General features: G+C 36.5%; 1 protein-coding gene across 1 annotated transcript; it reads right to left on the bottom strand.

Annotated features, from left to right (window-relative positions):
• cnot10 (CCR4-NOT transcription complex, subunit 10) lies at positions 1 to 20,176 on the bottom strand. The gene is made up of 19 exons (XM_079893961.1): positions 20,005 to 20,176; positions 19,429 to 19,523; positions 19,182 to 19,343; positions 15,256 to 15,406; positions 14,968 to 15,107; positions 13,272 to 13,358; positions 13,007 to 13,090; positions 12,753 to 12,870; positions 12,369 to 12,518; positions 12,047 to 12,252; positions 10,195 to 10,316; positions 9,710 to 9,889; positions 9,460 to 9,540; positions 4,152 to 4,265; positions 3,316 to 3,446; positions 3,200 to 3,235; positions 2,025 to 2,152; positions 1,802 to 1,877; positions 1 to 1,644 (listed from the first exon to the last, which is right to left on the bottom strand). The coding sequence occupies exons 1-19, from the start codon at positions 20,021 to 20,023 to the stop codon at positions 1,478 to 1,480; spliced, it is 2,247 nt and encodes a 748-aa protein (XP_079750087.1). The 5' UTR covers positions 20,024 to 20,176; the 3' UTR covers positions 1 to 1,477.
• Positions 20,177 to 22,892: the final 2,716 nt, after the last annotated feature.

Raw genomic sequence — 22,892 nt, 5'->3', positions numbered from 1 at the left:
AATTCTTGCATATTTATTGGGAAAATCTTATTAAAGCCAAAATAAGATTTAACGTCCCATTCATTTACAATCATATAAACATTCAATCGCTATCTATAGTCAGCTTGCTGACGATTCTTGAATTTCGGTCAAATACAGGCTATTTTCGCTGTGTATAAAAACATACAATACACTTCAGAGGATTATTTATATTTGTAAATATGCTCTACTTTAACAGCAAGACAAGGTGATGTAGCTGTTGTGGAATAAATGAATAAATACAAGTCACAGCAGCAATATTTCTCCCCTCCGCTATGTTTAAAGTTTATGGCTCACCCAACTCGGGAACAGCTTGTTGTTGGGAACGTGTCTTTTTTTTTTTTCGGGCAGCACATGTTGCCACACCCGTACACATAGCTCAGATTCACGCTTCACATCTATATCATTCATCTTCGGCCGCTCCAAGGGGTCACCCACCTACAAATTCCAGTTTATCCTTTAAGCATGCATAAAACAGCATGGCTATAAATAAGAACACTTGCTCAGCTGTATTTATTATAAGAAACCAACAGTTGACCTCTGAAATTTGCCTGCATTTGCAGAGCATAGTTTTCTTATCCATGATGCAGTAAAAATAGTCAAAATGTGTTTTTACGAACATGAAAAAGCCTCTCGGGGAACGATCTATTGAGCTGCGTTTTGGCACTAGCATCTGGCTGGAAAAAAACCCATAAAGGCTTAAAGAAGAGCTCTTTCTCGAGCCCAAAGCATCATTGACAGGACGTCAGATCAGAGAAACAATGGGGAGAGATGTGGGTGGAAAAAGAGGGGGTGTGGGGGCAGAGGGATTTAGCATAAGAAAGACCCTGCATGAGAAAGGTGATGGGCCACCCTAAGGAAAAAGGGCAAAAAAGGAGAGACCACACATGAAAGAAAGCCGACATCTGTCCACCCACGCCAGGGACGAGCTTTTAGAAATCAGGACATTTATTTGAGTCTTATGCACCAGTAGAGAAGGAATCAAGTTATACAATTGAGATATTTAAAAGCTTCTACATTTTAAAGGACTGTTTTTTTTTTTTATTTGCCATGACTGATGTCAGACAAGTGTCCATGATTTTATGCTAATTACATCTTAACAATGACCTTTGGTCCATCGATTTTCAACATCCACGTGATCTCGGTTATCGCAATATAAGGGCTCCATGCAGATTTTCCAGAAATAATTTACTCATAATCTGTATAATTTCATATATGGCAGTTCGTCACTGACCCCATTAATGTCACACCACTAACAAGTGTAAATAAAATTTATTTATAATTTCATAGACCCCAAAACACGTACACATTTCTAACCGACTGCAACAGACAACCAGTCTACAACTCTCTTGCTTGTTTTTTTCCTCCATCATCCATCTTGGTTGCTGCAGCATCATAAATAAAATCATCAAAAAAAGGTGTGTTTGTGCATGTTTTTTGGGGGTTTGTGTCAGTGGTATCACTTGCGCTGTACTTGTGTAAAGGAGGAGGGGGTCTGTATGGGCTGTACTGGCTGTGATGACTGGAAGGGTAGTGGTTTCTTACGGAGGTCAGGGGAGGAGATGGGCATGACGGAGGGGAGGAGCTGGTTCCGTTTGATGATCTGTAGGGCCAGCTGTGTGTTTCCTGTGGAAGCAACAATCACAGTTTTAAACCATTAATCAAAAAAAAAAAAAAAAAGTGACATGATTCCAGGAGAGGAAAGGTGACCAGCCACCCTCTGGAAATATAGAGACATTTCTCAGCAGGAACTGTGTGATTAAAATCTGTGCGCGTGACTCACCGTTCTGCAGTTCTAAGTAGACGCCCAGTAAAATGGCTTCTGGAGGAATCTCCTTAGTGTTCACCATTGAAGCAGCCTATATAACCGGGAATCAGAAAACAAATGGGTTGGAGAGTGTTTAAACTGTATGTACGGAGTGTCCAGATGGATAATTGCATTATTGTGGGTTTTCAGTGGTAAATTACACATAAATGTGAGTGCTTCACATGAGATGAATGTTTACCTGATGGAGGCACTTGCGAGCTTTCTCGTACTCGCTTCTCAAGCAATACGCACTGCCCAGGTTGAAGAGCATTGTGGCCCGGGCAGAACTTACTGAGCTGGGGTAACATAAAGGCGTCTGTTTCCCTGCTGCAGAACACCAAAAATAAATAAATGCATACATAGTAAACCAGACTATACACTTTCTGACCCATTGTCTTAATGATCTCGGGTATAATTGAGGACAATTAATCAGTGCATGTTATTCTGATTGAAATGACGTTTTATAATCATATTTATAAAACATAACTAAATAATTAAAATTATAGTATGCGGTTAAATTGTTATTTTTCTCTGCTTGTGTGCACTTTTGTAGAATTTATTTGATACTTTTCAAAGGAATTATTGGTAACACTATTTTAGTGTCCCTGTTACATGTACTTACTTTAGTAATAACAACAGGAAATTATGCATAATCACATGCAACTAACCCTAAAGCAAACACTAATTATATATTAAGTACATGTTGTTAATTAATATTATTACTCTACACTTAAATGTATAATTACACTGTAACAAGGACACCTTAAAATAAAGTGTTACTGAATTATTTTCTAAAAATCTAGTTTAACTTAAATAGATTACAAAAAGTTTAGATTTCTAATATTTCTGTTTTTGAAAGACTGTAACGATATATTGAGCGTACACATTTTATTATTTATCTTCAAAATGTCTTTAAATATACTTTTCATGGTGAAATGTTTTATCAAATATTTATGTTTTTACAAACTTGTTTCACTGATTTACCATGAATAGAAATATTTTTTTTCTTTTTTAGAAGAATAAAAGATCTACTACCAAATAGGGCTGCACAATATATCGAAATTATCGAAATATATATCTATGTATATAGTTATCGCATTTTTCTTCAATATCGTGCAGCCCTACTTCCAAACTACTTAAGGCTGTCTTTTAAAGAATTGTATAATTTTAAATTAGGCTTTTCTTTCTTTTTTTTTTAATGATACCAGGACAACTGTAGAACACAGATACATTTTACTTTATACCACCCCAAAAATATCTAAATTATTTTTAATTCAGAAATTAAAAAAATATTTATCATACAACAAGAGGTATGAATTCTTTTTTTTTTTTAAATAAATTAATACATAAAAAAAAATAAAAAACAACACTTACAGGACTCCACAGGCTCCAGATCTCCTTTATCAGAACCTGTCACAGGTAACATGTCAGTAACCACACATCACATCCTTTGACATTTGTATGTTTTGATTATGCGCTCATTTTCATACCTTGGTCTTGTTCGGTGGATGACACACCTAACGAAACGTCGGTAACGTTCTCTGGATTGAGATGTGCAATGGCGTCAGAGATTCTGTCCAGAGAGATCAGGGCTTCAGCAGCGTATAGGTGACCCAGGAACCTGAGAACACACGCACCACACAACTCGTCAAAAATGTATTATTGATCAGCTAAATACATAATTTAAAGCCACTTCTCAAGACAAAGACTAATGCTGAACTGACTGCTTTACATTGCGAGTGCTGATTCCCCACTTAGCTTCATCTGTGTCTGAGAAATCTACACTAGCACTTTTGGTGCACATCAAAAGTGCTAGTGTAAAAGCACCCTTAAAAAAAATCCATAAAAAAATCTTTAAAATAAAATAAATCAAACCAATTAAAAACGTAATCTAGTTGCCGTGGAAACATCTCATTTAATTTAGATGAAGTTGATGTGAACTAAAACTTAATATTTAAACGTAAGATTTAATAATTAACAAAAACTATGTACAAATGACAAAGCAGAAAATTAAAACAGAAAAAAAATTAAAATACTAATTTACATAAGCCTGATTAAAAAAAAATATATATATATATATATATATATATATATATATATGTATATATATATATAATGTCTATGATACTAAAATAACACTGCAAAAGAATAAGGCATTTTGTAACTTTTTTTACAAGTAAAAACATAAAATAAAATAAAAAACTGGTTGCACCACACAACAAACATCCCATTACTCAGGACTGGCCATTTTAGGAGGGTAAATATTTGCTGAATGCTGTGAGTGCAAGACCCATAAAAGATCAGCGAGAAGAAGAGAGACACTCACTTGAGCGATCCTGACAGCTTCGTCTGATGCAAGAGCTTTTCTGCGTGGTTAAGAGCCATTAAGTTGTCCCCAAGAGCAAGAGCCACATATGCACTGCAGGCTAGAATTGAGCACCTGTGAAGAGAGACAGGCCAAAGAGAAGTAAGCAGATGGAAGAAAAAACACTAACCAACCAATGTGTCATCTCACGAGTAGTGTAAACAGGGTGCAAATCATTTAGTGATGAGGTGAGTAAAACACATTCAGGTAGTCAAGTTTATCAGACTTTAAAACTTAAATAAAATACTATATGTCCATACAGGGGGAAAAAAACAAATACAAACCATACAATCTGAAAATAACTTATGCATCTGTAACATACAAGTGTACTTGACGCTAGAGCTGCATGATTTTGGATAAATGAAGAATCACAATTTTTTTTTGTTTAAAAAAGAGATCACGGTTCTATCACTATTCTGAAAAGATAACTAAACAATAACATGCTGTATAATAGAGGTTCTGATAAAATGACAATTGCTGCAGTCTTTAAAAAATATTTTATGATTTTGAATTATTTTGGGGGGAAACAAATTGATTTGAATGAATGATTCAATGACTTAAAGACTTCAACTTGTTTCATTACTGGATGGATCAGCGTCTTTTGAATGAATCTCATGAATTAATGATTCAACGACTGATTCATTTTTTTTTTACAGTCCCTTGTTGCCACCTACTGGTGAAACTATGTAATTGATAACATTTTTATTTGAAGCATCAAGTTACTTTCAAAAGAGGTGAATCAAGCTTTAAACGATAAATCGTGCAGTTCTACTTAACGCATTTTCCAGAATATCTTGCATTTTGTTTTATCATCCGAAACATGCTGTGACTTATATTCCAAAGCGAAATATATCATGCAATTAACGCAAATCAATGTGAAACATGCAACAAGCGCTCACATTTGGATTTGTGTTTAATTGAAAGAGGTGTGTGAGCCCAAATTTATTTGTTTAGTGCATTTCCGACACGCTGGTAGTTTCAGTTAAATAAATTTTCTGTAAATGTAACATTTTATTAAAAAATGTTTTACATTTCTGAATCTAATAATAAAATGTGACTTTTTTTTTTTCAACAATGCAATGCAGTCTTTGTGCCTTCTGTGAGTTTACATTTAATTACCATATACATCTTATTGTGTACCCAAAAGACCAATAACAACCAGTAAAGTTAAAAAAGATAATTATATAACTGATAATTAAGATTTTGTTATTTGATCAAATATTTTATAAAACTAAATTTGAGACTTTATGGCTTGGTTTCACAGACAGGGATTATATTAAGCCAGGATTAGGCCTTAGTTCAATTAGAACATTTAAGAAACTTTTATAAATGTGCCTTTAGAAAAAAACATTACTGGTGTTTATCTTGAGACAAAACACATATTTTACTATATGCCAGTGCAAGTTACTTATGGTTAAACCAGCTCAAACATGCATTTTAGTCTGGCACTATAGGCTTAAGGCTTGTCTGTGAAACAGGGGGTAAGACTTTTTGAGGATCACAATCACATTTAATTTGGATTGAGTTAAATCGGATCAATTGCAGTGTTTACATGAAGGCTTTTCAATCTGATTGAGCCATCAATGCAATTATTACTATTTCATTGAATGCAAACATAGCTAACGATCAATATTTGCTGTGAACAAAATAATTTGCACTAAAACAATGCATTCCAAAAAGTAGGGACTAAAAATCCATACAATGACAGGAATGCAATTGTTTACAGATGGAAATATATTTCTTTAGTACCTAGGGGTGACCAGGCGCTCCACTAAAGTCCATCCTAACTATATCCAGCACTAATTTATTACATTTTAACAGCTGTCCTATTATGACTTCCATTAACTGTGCATTAAAACAGGTCAAATTTATATCAACTTTTGAATTAAAGTGAGTGAAATCTTCACTGCCTGGTGAGTTTTAGGCCATTTTCCTTATAGAAGAGTTTTATTTTCCATAAAAGTCCTTTTGTTTGCAATTCGTTTTCCTTTTTTAAATTCAGTCTTAATGTGAACAGGCCACAAAATTGTGACACACATGAACTACTGTACGTTAAAACTTACTTTAATGAAAAATGATTTTGAATATAATCTTTGCTTAGCTTCCTAAATGGCAAGTTTCGCTGACAGGGGGAAACAGAGAAATGCTCAGTGCACTGAGTGGCTGCCTGTGACACAATAGCCAGCAGGATTCCAGGAAGAGCCCTTTGAGTAAATGGTGCTCAGGCTCATAAAAGTGTCAGTGTATCAGGGTGTCAGTGCAGGGTCAACACAATCCACACATCACACCCCTTCCCTTCACAGCGAACCACGTCCGGACAGCCCTCTGGAGCAGACTGTCCCGCTGGATCAAAGATGAGGGGGAAGGGGAGAGTGTGGGATGGAGGTGGGGTTGAGGATCTAATCAATTCCCGAGGCAAAAAGACAGAGTAATGCGAGAGTGAACTGTGAAGTGGGGGTGTAAAATAAGAGAGGTGTATTGTGGGCTAGCCGGGGGAGGGGTATTCACAATTATAAGTATAAAAAGGTACGCTGCCTGAAGCAAAGCTTGCTGCCAGAGGAGTCTAACAGAGTTGGTTAAAATAATGGAGGTTAACTGGCTTCACTGCAATTACTAATGTAACTAGCAATTGTTGCATTTTATGTCATCTGTGAACGAAAGAATTCTAAACCATTATGAAAACACTATGGAAGACAACAATAAAACAATTAATTAATATGTAACGTTTGGTTTCAGACAATTCAAAATGAGGGGAGCTAATGTTAGCCATGTTTGAAATAGCATACTACCGTTTCTGAATAAAATCTGCCTGGAATAATGTATCCCACAAGGTCACGCCGGCGCCGGCAATACTATTTGAACTACTATTCATATTCATCAGAATGTTATTCATATACTATTCGTATTCATATATTTACTGAATACTATTACTATATATATATATTTAATAGCAAACAATACTATTTGAACTATCCTCCTACATACGGTCGCGTTGTAAACAGTGGGGCGGTACTTCTGCCGGCGCTGGCGTGACATTTCAACGTGATGATGTAGTTCCCTGTCCGTTTGTTGATCAGCTCAATCCGAAATATTGAAGGTAAAAAGTCTATAAATTATAATTTTTTTTTTGAAAATGACCTATCGTTTTGCTAGATAACCTCTTCTTCAGCTGTGATCACGTACAGCCCGTTTAAACACTTCAAAGACTTTTGAAACTGCATTGATTTGGACTTAAAAACGATGGTAACCAATGAAGTCCATTGTTAGAAGAAAAATCCAGAAATGTTTTCCTCAAAAAACATAATTTCTCTCCCACTGAGGAAAGAAAGACATGGATATCTTGGATGGCATTGGGGTGAGTAAATTATTAGGAAATTTTCATTTTGGGGTGAACTAATCCTTTAAGATGTTGTTCCTCAAAATTGGATGTAAAATATAACCGTTTATAAGGGTTTCTGCAGGTTATATCAAGGAAAATTTAAGGCTTTTTGAAACACCTTTTTAAGACTAAGTAAAGAAAATTTAAGGAATAAAAGGGAACTCAATACGTCAATATGTCGTCTAAATGTAAATGTTTAGGGAGAAACACAATGAGTTGTATTTGCAACAGAGTTTGAGAATACAACTTCCAACAGATATCCATTACTTTTTAATTTATTTCACAAAAAAGCTTGAACTTTTTGTGTCTTATCAGGATGTATTTACTGGAGATACAAAATGACATAAAATATGAAATCAGAATGAAGTAAGTTTGATTAAAACAAGAAAAAAATATCTACCAATAGGCTCAGACAAAATCACCTTAATTCAAAGGTAATTTATCATCATCATTTTTGTTCATCTTTTAAGCATGAACTCACATACTTTTGTTTAATTTTTCAAGATTTTATTTTACATTTGCGTCTCAAGTAAATGCATCTTCATTTAAAGATGTTTATATATCTGTTTTGGAAAACATGGAAATACAGAAGAATCTTTTTTTGTGCAATCCAAGCAAAATGTAATGCCATGACTTTATGAATTTAAGACCTTTCTGTTCTCATGTACGGCCTTTTTATAAGGCCTTCATTTGTGTAAGGGCAAATTAAGACTTTTTAAGGCCTTCAGAAACCAAGTAACAGAATTAAACATGCAACACGTTGAGGTAATGTGGCAAAAATGTAGTAGGATACTATTGCTTGAAACATTGACAAACTAATTTTTATATATAATAAATACTGAACATGTTTCTAATGATGCACAATGTGTGTAAATATGACAAAAACATTGAGAGATTTAAATTCAGCCCAATGAAGGATTTGGCTTTCTGTGCTGGCAAGTGCCCTAGAGGAAGACGTCTTTGTGTATTCTTACTCTGTATTTCTGTCTTGTTTTCCAGTACAAGTTTCACCGCTAGAGGTCGCTAATTCAAAACAATCAAAAAAGACGTAGTTTGATGACACAGTGACAGAGAGTGGAGTCATGGGAGTTGTCATGTTCACCTCCACAACCGTTTTCGCTTTATATGGTTTATCTTTGGCGACAGAACCAGCAGCAAACGATAATGAATAATTGTGGTCTATCACAAATGTGCAAAACAAACAACTGTGGCTTGCTAGAAGCTACCAGAGATCGTCGGCTTTGATGCGACAACTACTACTTTCTGCATTTTGTCAGGAAGCGCACTGTGTTTCTACAGCTGAGGGCAGGGACAGGTGAAGCAATGGCATGGCCCAGGTCAGAGGTCACTGGTTAAAATTGTGGATTTCACTGGATTTAAACATCGTTGGGAACATATGGGATAATATAAGTACACAATTCAAAAAAACATAATTGTTCTAAAGGTTTTTGGATATTTTAATGCAAAAATCGTACATAATGTACATTTAACATTCATAAATGAAGAAACATTTACCAGAGAAACAAAATTACATAAGATATTAAGTATTGTTTTCTGAAAAAAGTATCAAAATTAAGTGTTTTAAGCTTAAAACAAGAAAAGAAATCTGCCAATGTTCATGTTTACTTAGAAGCGTAAACTCTCTTAATTCTGATTTAACATAAGACTTAAATATCTGTAATTTTGCTTAAGTAAATGCTTCTAGATTTAGGAATTTAAGATATTTGTACTGGAAAACAGAGCAAGAAAATCTCTTGCACTGGCTAACAACATTCGTCACACAATGGGCTGAGGCAAATCAATTGTGTTAAAGCAGTCTTTCAAATCATCTTCAGGCTCTTTTTATATGAAGTGAGAAATTAATTCCAGAAAAGTCTCCTGTAACCTCACCTTAGATTCTCCACCTCCTGCTTTCTCAAGGGTGATGAGGGAGCAGCAGGAATGAACTTGTCTCCCTCTTGGGTCTTCCCACTGTCAGTCAAAGAAAAAATCCAAGTCACCAGATCATCTCTATCATCAAAGGGTGAGAAGAGGGTATCTGACAAGTTCTGAAATGTGTTCAGCAAATCCAATCTTCAACTGTATTCAATCTAGTCTGGGATCTGTTTTTTGCCAGCATTGGGTTTGCATGCACATGTACCTGCAGGCATCGCTGGTCTCGCTGCCGCTTTCTGTGCTGCCCGGCTGACTGCAACTCTTGGAGCCGTTGTCTGGTTTGCCGTCGTGCTGCTGGTGCTCAGGCAGAAGGAGCAAAGCGTTACGCAGACAGATTGCTGCAAACTCCATACTGGCCACTGGGATTGCTGCTGACTGGCCTTCACTGCACACAAACACAGGTTTGCAAATACATTTTAGCATGGAAGTGCATCAGGAAGACTTTTTAATAAGATGGAAACCTAAAAGGTGTGATACACATTTGTACAGAGTCACTTGATATCTTTGAATGCTACTTCTGTGAAGATGTGCAACAGGATGACATCTTCTGGAGAGACTCTGACATTACAGCCAATTTGAAATCTAGTTACACCCCTCAAATCAGCCACACAATCTCACACAGCTACTTTTCTAACACCATTAATAACTAGAACATGTCATGGCCCATTAAGTTAAGTCAATCTTCCTCACCTGTAGATGGTGTTTTGTGTGGACTGTGATGCTAGAACAATCTTGCGATGGTAGCCCTGCCCAACAACAGCCTGCACAATCCCCTTTTTACTGGGTAAACCTTTTGTTTCCTGCTCCGTGCTCTGAAGGAAACAACAAAAAGTTTATTTATCAAAGTAACAACTTCAAAATGGCATGGATGTTATAAATCCTCTACTCATTAACCAAAGCGTTTCTTATTTAAAATGAAATGATAGACTTGGGCTGCGTTTCTCAAAAGCCTCATGATCTAAGTTGATCTTAGAGACCATTGGGGGTAATGGTTCTGCAATGTGAATGTACTTAGATTACAATGCTTTTGCGCAGCCTTGGTCATGCTAGTGAGTGACCTAGGAGACCACACTAGTTTTCAGCGTGCAAAAGATGTTAACTGAAAAAAAAAAAAATACATCACCCGTCTATAAAATACTTAAAACTACAATTTAGTGTGGAAAATATTGTTTGCAAATAAATTATACTTGGGTGTCATTCAAGTATTTGGGAGTGAACAGGCCTTTAAACGAGGCAAACCAAATGTACAGTACTGTTCAAAAGTTTGGGGTTGGTAACTTTTTTTTCATTCAAAAGTTTTTGAGAGATTAAGCTCACAAAGTTGCATTTATCTGATCGAAAATACAATAAAAAAGGCACATTTTGAAAAAAAAATTTTTTTTACCATTTGAAATAACAGATTTCTACTATATTTACAATGTATTTTTTTCCTGTGATGGCAAAACTGTATTTTCAGCAGCCATTACTTCACAACCAAAATAATTGTGTTGCTTAATATTTTTTGTGAAAACCGAGATCCATAATTTTTTTTCTTCCTCAGGATTCTTTTATGAATAGCATTTATTTGACTAACTAAAGTTCCTGTATTCAAATATCTTTTTTGGCTACTTTGTACTTTAAGTATCAAAGATAATTATAATGTAATTATAATAAAAAATTTGAATAAGTTTATGTAATCTTTACTTTAATACATTACATTTGTGATGAGTAATGCAATTACTAGTCACATTTTGCATGGCACTTAACTTTTTCTGCTACAAAAGACGTGATATCGCCATCTACAGGGCATTAAAGGTATTACACATTGTGAGTTTTGCCCAAACTTGTCAACAAGGCTACTTTACATGAATATGAGTGCATTAGAAGGAAGTTGCTGAATCGCAGGTGTTTCATGTGAGATGAGGACATGACTGCAGCCGGAGATGAGGCTGAAACCGGCATGTCCAATGAAAGTAGGCTTTGACTATTTCATTTGACTAAACATTATTTTATTTATCTGTTATATTGAAGAGACCTTATTGAAGGATTTTGGTTTACTTACTTTGGCCATTTCTAAGCACTTGAGCTTAACTGACACTTGAGTGTTTTCAGACGTTTAAGAAGCTGTTGTGTCGACCTTGATTTACTGCCATTTTGAGGTGTTCAGTTTTATTTCAATTTTAGAAAATAAACATGATTGCTCTCCTCACAAATCAACTGTTTTTTTTTTTTTCACTGGCATGTCTCTTAGTAGTTGAGGCCTAGTGCATCTTTTGAGCCTACATTCAGTGTGAGTAAAATACCTAAATACGGTTAAAATCAGGTAGACTTTTACTCAAAAGTGGTATTGGAATTAGTGACTCCTAACTTGTAACCGAGTCATTTCCACTGTAAGGTATCTGCACTTTTACTTGGGTATAGTTTTCAGGTACTCTTTACACCTCTGTCAATCTTACCAACCCCAAACTTCTGAATGGTAGTTTAAGTATACACATATTCCCACCACATTTTGAAAAGCAAGGGGTTCTTTCATTTTACATTTTAAAAACGTGTGTTAATGTACCCCTTTATTAGCTGTGATGCAACACTCTGCGAGCCTGAGCCAGAGTCGAGGGCTGGAGTGATACACCTGCACCGCCTCCATCAGACACTCAAACGCTGCCAGCGGTCGCCCGATATGAAGTAACTGAATCCCACAGTTATACAGCAACTCATAGCGCTTATTAGCTAACAGAGCACACATGGGGATGCCCGTGAACATCTTAGCTGCTGTGGAAAAATAATAATAAAACAACGTTAATTTAACAAGGCAACACATTTTTTTTCCTATTATGAAATTTAAATCTATTATGATCGGGCATGTAGAAGGTTTTCATTTCTCTTACCCTGCCCATTACCGCCATCACCAAGCTGGGCGCATGTATTGTCATTTTCTTGAAGTGCTTTTTTAAAGTAAAACAGACCCAGGTTGTGCTTCCCCATGGCAAAATGGATACAACCAAGATTATTCCAGAACATACACCTCACACATTCACCTTCAATGGGGAGAAAAAAAAGAACAAATCTGAGCCAAAACATTGCAGAAGAGAAAAACTTTTGACTGAAATTTCTAAAGTGTATTTTACATGTCTGACACCACTTCTTGGAATAAACAGATTTAAATGATTATGGTGTACACGTCTCAGATTAATGGAAGGGAATGGAATGGGATCTTTTTTTTTTTTTTTTAAAGCACATATGGGTGGGTGCACATTACAGAAGTCATGTACCTGTTTTTAACGGTCCTGGATGCTCTGCAATATTTGAACTGTTGAGGAGTTTCACAGCTTTACGATAATTTCCCCTCAAATACTCAAAATTACTCTTCAAGAAGAGTGAGGGCGCAGACTGAGGGAGGAATGTGTAAATACAGACAATCAACAAAAGTTACATTACAAGTGCATTCCGAAACATGTGCAGGTGTACCTGACCAACATTTACAGTATGCATGTATTGTGTAAATCTGTTGACTGTGAATCCTCACATTTCCAGATGTGTTCATTACAGATTTGATTTCCCGTTTGCAGGCCTTCAGAGACTTCATCTGGATATAGGCTCGTACTTTATACTGCACACACAAACATTTCCAAAACAGCTTGATTTTTAGACACATTTGCAAGCTGATCAGCATATATTGTTTTAAATATTAGTTTAGAACTAATTAACAGTGCAACTCTATTGCAGACCTTTATTATTTCAGGTTATGTTTTATCGGAGTGCTGTAACATTCATTATTCATCTGCTCTCACCTGGTGCATCTTTGATTTAGCTGCCTCGATCATAGCTGTGAACTCTGCTTTCAGAGCGGCAGATTCCTTATTCATGCTGTTGGCGCTCTGGAAATGACACGTGATCCAAAAAGTTTAAGTAGAGACAACAGAATCTGGATCAACAAATTTAGCATCTCACAAAGTGCCACTGTTTTTAACCCATTCTTCATTTTCTAGGGCAGGAACTGGTGAGCTAGAGTCAAAGGTTTGGTTAAGCGAAAATTCGTTCCATCATTCCTTCCATCAAAGTTCCATCAAGTAAATTTTACAAACATTGATCATTTAAAATGCTTTCTGTCACTTTGGCAGATATAAATATAATAAGGCACACTACTGTTCAAAAGTTAGGGGGCAGTAAGATTTATTTTTGAAATAAATGAATACTTCTATTCACCAAGGACACATTAAAGGAGCTGTATGTAAGAAATGTATTTCAATTAATCATAAAATGGCCCTGATATGTCACTAGACATTAAGAAATCATGTTCATTTCAAATACTTATATCACTGACAAAAGTAGTACGGCCAGGATATTGTCATTTAAAAAGTGAAGTTGCAGCCCTCAACTGATGTTGATGTTGTCATCTTGTGTTTTGGCCTGAAGCGCCGCCCTCCATCTATCTACCAATCACGAAGTCAGTAGTGTTTCTGCATCCGGGTTGCCAGCTCTGCTCTAGTTACCACAGCTACAGCTACAAACTGCAGCCTACGTTCCTGCTGGATCCTGCAGCCTATCTGGCAACCTCGAGTCAGGGGGAGGGGGAGGGGATACACCGCTCTACAGTAATTTGAAAGTGATTGCAGTACCAGTTTTGGCCACAATCTTACATACAGCTCCTTTAAATTGATCAAAAGTGACAGTAAAGACATATTACATTTTTATTTTGGTAATACTTTACAATAAGTTCTCATCAGTTAATAGTATTTAATGCATTTACTATAATTAATTGACAATGAACAATACATGTATTAATACATATGTATTAATCTTTTACAATTGTTCATTGCTTATTCATGTTATCTACGGTCCATTAAATAATATTAACAGATACAACTTTTGATTTTAAATATGTATTAGTAAATGTTAAAATTAACATTAATTGAAATTAATAAATGCTTTAAAAGTAATTTTTCATCATTATTTCATGTTAATTAATATAGTTAACTAATGTTAACAAATAGAAACTTATTGTAAAGTGTTACCTTTATTTCAAATAAGTGCTGTTGGTTTTATTTTATTTTTATTTGCCATCAAAGGAATTTTTTTTTTTAAATATATTAAATATAAAATATAATATATCAAAAATTGATATTTTAAATTGTATTAAAAAAAAAAACTTTGAAAGGAAGTGCATTTGGTCTATTACATACAGTAGCCTTCTCATTATAAACAATGCCAAAAAAGATCATAATTAAAACATATCAGTTCTTCCTGAATTCAAGCTTATAAATAAAAAGAAGAAAACAATGATGGACAAAAATACAGCATGACAGAAAATATACAAGCCCGTCAAAGCAACAAATAATGATTATTTTGTAGCACAACCTGTGCCATCAGAACCCAACATTGGTTTTTCTTACAGATGTTTTCGCTTTAAATATAACAAGAACTAGTGAGACAGGAACAAACTATCAAAAACTCAAAATTATTTGGAAGGAGGCGTACATCTCTCACCTCTCCTTTGCCATTTTTGCTGTTCCCTTCCTTCACGGTGAGTTTCTCCAGCACAGCCAGCAAGTGCAGTGCCTTCTCTGGCTGGAAGGTGAGCAGGTACAGATCCACCAACAGGAAACAAACGGCCTGAGCAAACTTTTCTACTAGGACAGAGAAACCCATCAAGCAATGCCACACTACTGCACCAACTAAAATACCTAATCTGGTGCTGGTGCAAGAACTCACTGCTGTACCACTCAACTCTCTCTGCAGTTACATAACAGTTTTTATTTGCATTCTGAAACATACCAAACGGTTCGAGAAACTGGTAGAGCTTCTCCCCAATGGATATAGCTTCTGAATACTGTCGCATGTGGTAATGGATCACTGCTTGATTGTAGTAGAGGATACTGTTCTCGACATCATCCAAACCATCAATATCTTCCACAGCTGTATGCATCTGCAAACAATGATTAATTATCATTAATAATAACAATAACTAATAACTACAACAACACCCGCCAAATGCGGGTGGATTTCAGCAGTGTAACACAGTCTAGGGCTGCACGATATTGAAGAAAAATGCGATATGCGATAACTCATTAAATAATGTGATATTCGATATGCGATACGATAATGTAAAGCGTGTAAATTATTGGGATGCATCGCGATGCGGACGTGGATGATTCTGAATCGATTCACAAATGTCAAAAATCCGTAATATTGACGGAGCGTAAAAAGTGGAACTCTGAAGCGCGGAAGTGCAGCGTCCGGACAGTAGGACAGCACATAACAGAGACGCATGATGGCTAAGCCCGAAATCCGAACGGCACCCTCTTTGTTAAAAGCTAACGTATGGAAAATTGCCATAATTTCATTGTGGCCCATTTTGTATTTTTGTATGAGAGCTGCTTTCTTTATTGTTTAGTTTTCACATCAACATGCTGTAAAAATATCTGTTATACATAGGTTTACTGTACTGCCCTTCACAGTCACAGTGTGTATCAGTGCAATGCCAGTCACAAAAGTGATGTTCATTTACTTTTTTTTGTATAAGCTGTTTTTGATTGTGATAAACAGCAACAATGTCAAGTCAAAAGTCTTAGACTCTTTTTTTATTGGGCAGCTTTGTATGTCACTAATTATTCAGAATATGCGCAAGTCCACAAGCATTATTTTTGTACGCGAGCTGCTGGTACATAATTCTATATTTTTGTATGAAAGCTGTTTGTGTTTTCTGTGTGAATTCTGTTTTGTTTGTTGTTTTTTTGTCTGAAGGATTATATTGCTCATTGCACATAACAGGAGGATGTTGGTTAGAAGTTTATTATTTTATGTTAGAGATTCAGAATATGCTGAAGTTTGTATTCATTTATTTTTCCTGTTGGTTCTTTGCAATGTTGGGACATATGCTGGCAAATGTAACCTTACAGTCGACTTGCCAAATCAGCATTTGTTTTATTAATAAAAGATATTGGAAGTAAATTCTTTATGATTCATTATAAATACTTTGCCTTAAAAGTACCAAATAGTCACACACACACACACACAAAAAAAAGATGCATCGATAATCGTTTTAGCATCGCAGCCCCCTGAATCATAATGGAATCGAATCATGAGGTGCCTAGAGACATGGGCGTCAGTTTGGTTTGAAATGTGCTGGGGACAGAGACGCATCTGGAAGTGCATTTTCAGAAGTGCTGGGTACAATGACACATTCTTTTTTTTTTTCTCTTTCGCGCAGGTCATGTTTTGAAAGACGATGTCCTGTAGCTTACTAATGTAAATAAATAAAAAATGTATACAAAAATTTGATGATGTCCGACTCGTTTTATGAAGAAGAAAGCCTTAAGTTTTCAAAAAGCATTAGACATATGACCCACTATTCTGCTTCATAAGTACCATGTTGACAATGACATGATGTGGTTTAATGTACCTAAACAATGATTACCAAATTTCTCTCTCATATTGCTCCTCATAACCACTGAAAACGGCCAAAAAAATCGAACCAAAAGTCAAATTATTATGGACGTTATCTGACATTAAGCGTTTCTGCTTCACATTTCAGCAGGGCAGCGGAGCGGCTGTGGGTTGACTCCCCACGGTTCTCATGGGCTTTATATAAGTCCTTAACGTGAAAAAGCTTTACGTGGTTTAATGTACCTAAACAACGATCACCAAATTTTCTCTTTCATATTGCTGCTAATGGACGTTATCTGACATTAAGCGTTTCTGCTTCATTGAGGCTTGTAGGAAAAAGCTTAATGGTTTAATGTAGGCTACTTAAACAACGATCAGTGATCACCAAATTTCTGGTTAGATTTTTTGACAGTTTTAAGTGGTTATGATGAGCAATAATATGCATAATGATATGTACATGAGTAATAATATGTAACACTTAATACCAAAAAAGTGGTGGGTACAAAATGACTCATGATGAAACCGAAATCAACACCTATACCTAGAGATTCCCACCCCTAGTAAAATAAATTTAAATTATCTTTAAAATATATTCAAAATTATATAACCTACATACGTGTTTTACATTCTTTTTGTGACAAGAAAACATCCCTACAACTTCTGAAAGTGAACATCAGTGTTTTACTGTAGCATAAGAAGTGTTATTTTAACATCAGTGTAAACCACAGGGTTTAAGGTTTCAGGTAGGCCTACGTTAGGTTTATTTAACAACAGAAACTGAATCAAATGTAAAAACTAAAACACTGCTTAGTTTTCACAGTATGAATTAAATATATGATTCTTATTAAAGCTAAAGGTTATTCAGCCAAGAGCAGCGAGTGATTTTCTCTTTGTCTTTTGTTCATGACTCCAGTTATTGCAAGCCGTTGCGATATGCATATCGCGATATATACATTTGTGATATTTCGATATATTGTGAAGTCCTAGCGCAGTCAGTCCTGCTAGCCACTTTGGCGGGTTGAAATTTTTCAATTGTAGTCTTTTAAAAAGGCATCTGAAATATAAACCTAAGTGCAATGTAGTGTCAAAAATACAGATTTTTCGATCAATACTGAAATATCTGAAACGCTCCCAATACAGTTCAGCAAAGTAGATACACGTTACCAGCTGCGCTTTCTCTCTCTCTCTCATCTCTCCAACAGCGAGTTGACACACAAACCCGCCTCATCGGGGCATGCACCTCCAGACTAAATGTTTTTTAAATAACCCCTTAAACCATGACTTCTGGCATAGACTTTGTGGATAGAAATGGACATTTTGAGACATACAAATATGACATACCATCAACAGATTCAAGGCATGATTATTGCAGCACGTATCTTGAACTGGTCACAAACAGAAACCTTCATTTTATAATTTTAGACAAGATTATTCATGTTTTTCTTTTGTGTTAATTTCCAGCTATAAGGTAGAAATTGACAGGGGAAAAATGAAATGGCACAACCCAGAAAAAGATTATTTAGGCTACAATTTATTGAAAATGTTATCTTAATGGCAAAGGCCATTACCTAATCTGTGAGCACTTAATTTTTCTGGGCTTGTAATTGAAAGCTATTGTGGGGGGACACGCATGCACGTGGCCAGATGCTGTCCTTGTAGCCAATTCCTCAGGTCTGTCTTCACCTAGAAATAAAGGTGATTTTTTTCACTGAAAAACATCTGTATTTGGTACCACAATACCAGTGAATATCCACAGTTCTCTGTACCAAATTCGCAGTTCGTACCGCTTTCTTCTTTCCACTAGCTTGCTCTCCCATGGTGTCTGTGGTTGCTATGCAACCATGAACAGAGGCACGCCTGGAAAAACGAGCGCGCCGCGTCGCATCTATTATGAGCACGCTTGCCGTGTGCCTACATTTGAAATAACGAATTTTTGCACGCGCAAAAAAACGCGCTGTGAGAACGGCCCCTTATGGCAACGTGACCATTAGCCTAATCGAAAATATTTCTAAATGTGGCTTTTTCCTCCATTCTTGTCAACAAGTGGATTCAGAGCCACCGCAGTAACAGTATAATGGATTTGTGTATCAGGTCTTAAAATAACAGCAGCTATTATTAAAATGAGATAATATTAATAATATCTATATGGCAGTTTTCCCCATGGTATCAATGTCAAAATTGTGGCCAGTGAAATTGCTGAGTGGCTAGTAAGTTTGGAAAATCACTAGCCAGAGTAAAAAAGTGAATGTCAAGCCCTGACAATAATTGCTGGGCATTTTTATGACATTTGTTTAGTAACATTTGACAATGAATACCTGATTTTTCAAGGTCGTTAACATCTGCTTCAGGGTGCTGGTTGTTGTCTGTCCACTTTTATAAAACTCAGTGATTGCTTTATTCATTGTAATCTTGTAGTCATCTTTGTTCAGCTCCTGAAGGTTGTCAAGGTTTTTCAGGGACTCATCATAGCTTCCAGCCTAAAGAGACATCATCACAATATAACATCAACTAATCTCCATGCATACAACCACTTGCTCAGACAACTGTATTATAGTTATTTACGTTAAAAGCCTCAAAAGCATTGGTTGCCATCTCTTTCTCTTGATCCGAGATCCCAGGGGATGAAATGTTGTCATGTTTCATGTCACCAGCTTGATCTTGAGAGGAAACAGATGCAGTTAAGTGACAGATGATTGAATCAACCCGTGCAATTCCTACTGACAACATTCACTGCTGTTATATGACTGCAAACTACTATTTACACCTTTACGACAAAAATAATTTGATCTTCGTAATGCAAGCTATCAAAACAAGGTAAATTCAAAAGCCTAACTGTCAGAAAACCATAACGTTAATATGCTTAAAAGGCATTTCCATACAATAAACTACTTATACAAACATACTTAACATTGCATTTCATGAAGAAACAGTATTAGGCCAGTTCAATGACGCAGTTAACTATCTGTTTAGGTCTCGTTATAACACTAATTATGCATTTGTAACCTAATACGCTGAATGTATAAGAATATAAAAATAAGAATTTGTTTGTAAAAAAAAAGAAATGTTTACATTTCGGGCAGCGCTCAAGAACAGCTGCAGTGTTTATCAGACTGACTGAATATTATAAACGCCGCTCACCTGAGCCTGTTTCAGCCATTACTTCAAATGTATGGACGCTAATGCGCTTTTACAACGGGTAAAGATGTAAGTTAAATCCACTATTTAAATATATAGAAAGAAAAAGTGGAAGGTGTGTCTCTCCAGAGCAGATTCAGAACTCCGCCATGAATATTACCCACAACCACCGCGCGAGGTTTTTTTTTAAACCGGCGTTTTATGTACGCGATCGCCACCTATCGTTTTGGAGGATGACCTGCAGCTAATTGTTGCTTAACCATTTCAGACCCGAATTGCTTTTGTTCAATGTTGAGGTCAGTATGCTATAGGCCAGACATTATTTTAGATGTCTCCCCAATCAAACACACCTGATTCAACTCATCATCTCACTAGTAGACTATAGATTCCAAGACCTCAAAGATGTGTGTTAGAAGAGAGACATCAAAAATGTGCAGTGTAGCTTTAGGATATTTTGCCATGAGTTCCATCAGTAAGTTCCCTATGGGTTTTTAGAATAGCAATTTGGATTTATGCGCAACCAAAGGTCTGTATCTCTAGTCTCGTTCTAACCAAGACTAAAAACTATGATGAGCACTAGCATTCACAACAACAACGGACGATACTGTTATGTTTATCCCAAATGTTCTGTCAGCATAATACTGTGCAGGATGACTGCAGGGATGACATATTTTTGCAGGCCAAAACCCAGAATTTAGCACTTAAGGTCCAGTAAATCCTGAAGCCATGGGTTTTTTTGTGGGTTTTTCGTTAACTGCCTGAAATAAGGTCTGTAGTTTATACTAAAAAATAAAGTATTTATAAGTATTTTCATGTTTTATTCTACCACAAAAAAAATAAAAAAAAATAAAATAAATACCTGTGTTCACAAATATAAAAATAAACACTTTTACCTATCCTGAAAAAGTGGCTAAATAATACTAGTAGAGGTTGTTGGGAACATAAACGTCCTCACACCAAACAGATAACCTCATATACTAGTCCGCTTTCACAGCATCACTGTGTTTAAAATTGTGCTCTTGCAAACTTACTGCAAAGACTTACTGGGAAAATGTTTTTAAAAATCTAGACTGAAAGAGTTGTAATACTAAATGGTGGTGATGCTGAAGTAATGCAACTGTCGTGTAGTTCATTTATAACCTATTTAGCTGATTACTTTAGGCAATTGTATTTAGACTTCAAAAAGTGCTGTTCATTTGTGAATATTATAATGATGTAGGCTACAAAATGTGTACAGAACAGAGTGTTTTCTGCAATAATCAAAAAACCAATGGAGGGAACCAGGGCGAGTTGACAAAATGATGCGATCACTGCAGCACATATAATGTTTGGCTAATGGTTAAACTGAGACTGACTTTTCTTTACAAAGAACTTAAAACTTTTCAATGTGATATTATGACTTATATGAACAATGTTGTCTATTTACTTTTAAACAGGCAAAGTATTATGTATAGTTTTAAGATGCACTATATACTGTAACTGTAAGAAGTTTATTTGCATTGTGTCACAGCGTCATGCTTCTATTCAAAGAAGACTCATTATTATTTTAAGGAACAATCATAGTTCTACTTATAGCATCCAATCTAATGATTCTAATATGCAATCTGAGTGGCACCAAATGACGAACACCATTTAAAAAAACAAAACAAAAAACAAACAACACAACACCTGTTATGAGCATTGAAATGGATGGAGAGTCTGAACCTTTCTGAAATTCTTGTAGAAACCACTAGATGCCGATAGTATCAAAGAAGTTCAATTGCTCCATCACTGTCCACTGTGCCATGAGAGGGGTTGTGGAAGTCAACCTGCAGGTAATGTATAGATGTTGTTAGGAGATGTTTTTTTATAGGACTGAAGTAACATTGGTTGCATATGGATTTAACCTCCACGCCACTGAATAATGTCAATCACGTCGTATTAGGAAAAATATGTTTAAACTAGGTTGTGAACAGTGCCAATATTCCGGTGCCCATAATAAAACAAGGTTTGTTATATGAATTTATAGAGGCTGGTGGACATCTGGTCGGGATTAGCCTAAATAAAGAACTATTAGTATTATCAACATTTATTAGTTGTCACGATGCGGTAGAAACAGGGAGGAAGCAGGATCCACATGCAGCACACTTTATTCAATAAACTAAACAATACAAAGACTCAGACCAGGAACAGGACTCAGGAGCAGTACAACCAACATCGACCGTAACTCCACAAGAACTCACAAAGACTGGACTCAAACACAGGGCTTAAATACAAGGCCAAACAAGCTAAACAAGATAACAAGGGGGCGTGGCTAATCTGAAACACCTGGGGAGACTAATAAACATGAAAAGACAGGGGAACACAGACTGACATCACAACATAGCCCCTCCTCTATGGGCGGCTCCCGACGCCCATCAAAACCGGAAACACAGTTCGGGAGGGTGGTGGAGCGGAGGCGGACCCGGGGGAGGGAAGGAGGGCCAGGTCCGCGCAGGGAATGGGACCAGGGAACGGGACCAGGGAACATGGGCGGAGCTGGGCCATGGAACAGAAGAGGGCCTGGAGACTGAGTGAGGACTGGTGGCCAGGGGAAAGCAGGCTGCGCAGGCGATCAGGGCGGAGCAGACTGTGCAGACGGCCATGGAGGTGGGCCATGGAGGTGAAGACCCATCGGGCAGAGACGACCCTTCAGGCGGAGGCAACCATTCAGGCGGCCAGGGCGGAGACAACCCTTCAGGCGGCCAGGGCGGAGCCAGAAGAGCCCGTCTTCTGTCACGATGCGGTAGAAACGGGGAGGAAGGATCCACATGCAGCACACTTTATTCAATAAACTGAACACAATACAACGACTCAGACCAGGAACAGGACTCAGGAGTAGTACAACCATCAGGAGTAGTACAACCATAACC

Source organism: Squalius cephalus (assembly GCF_949319135.1).
Source record: "Squalius cephalus genome assembly, chromosome: 15".
NCBI lineage: Eukaryota > Metazoa > Chordata > Actinopteri > Cypriniformes > Leuciscidae > Squalius > Squalius cephalus.
The sequence above is the reverse complement of the archived record's forward strand: the minus strand, read 5'-3'. Positions and strand labels throughout refer to the sequence as shown.

Bases quoted from the DNA above. Each gene is read 5' to 3' on its own strand.
- cnot10 (XM_079893961.1), bottom strand. The intron at 9,890-10,194 runs GTGAGGAAGATT...GTTTGTGTGCAG, and splicing joins ACACAAAACACCATCTACAG to TGAAGGCCAGTCAGCAGCAA. The intron at 4,266-9,459 runs GTGAGGTTACAG...CTCTCTTCACAG, and splicing joins CAGGAGGTGGAGAATCTAAG to GTGCTCAATTCTAGCCTGCA.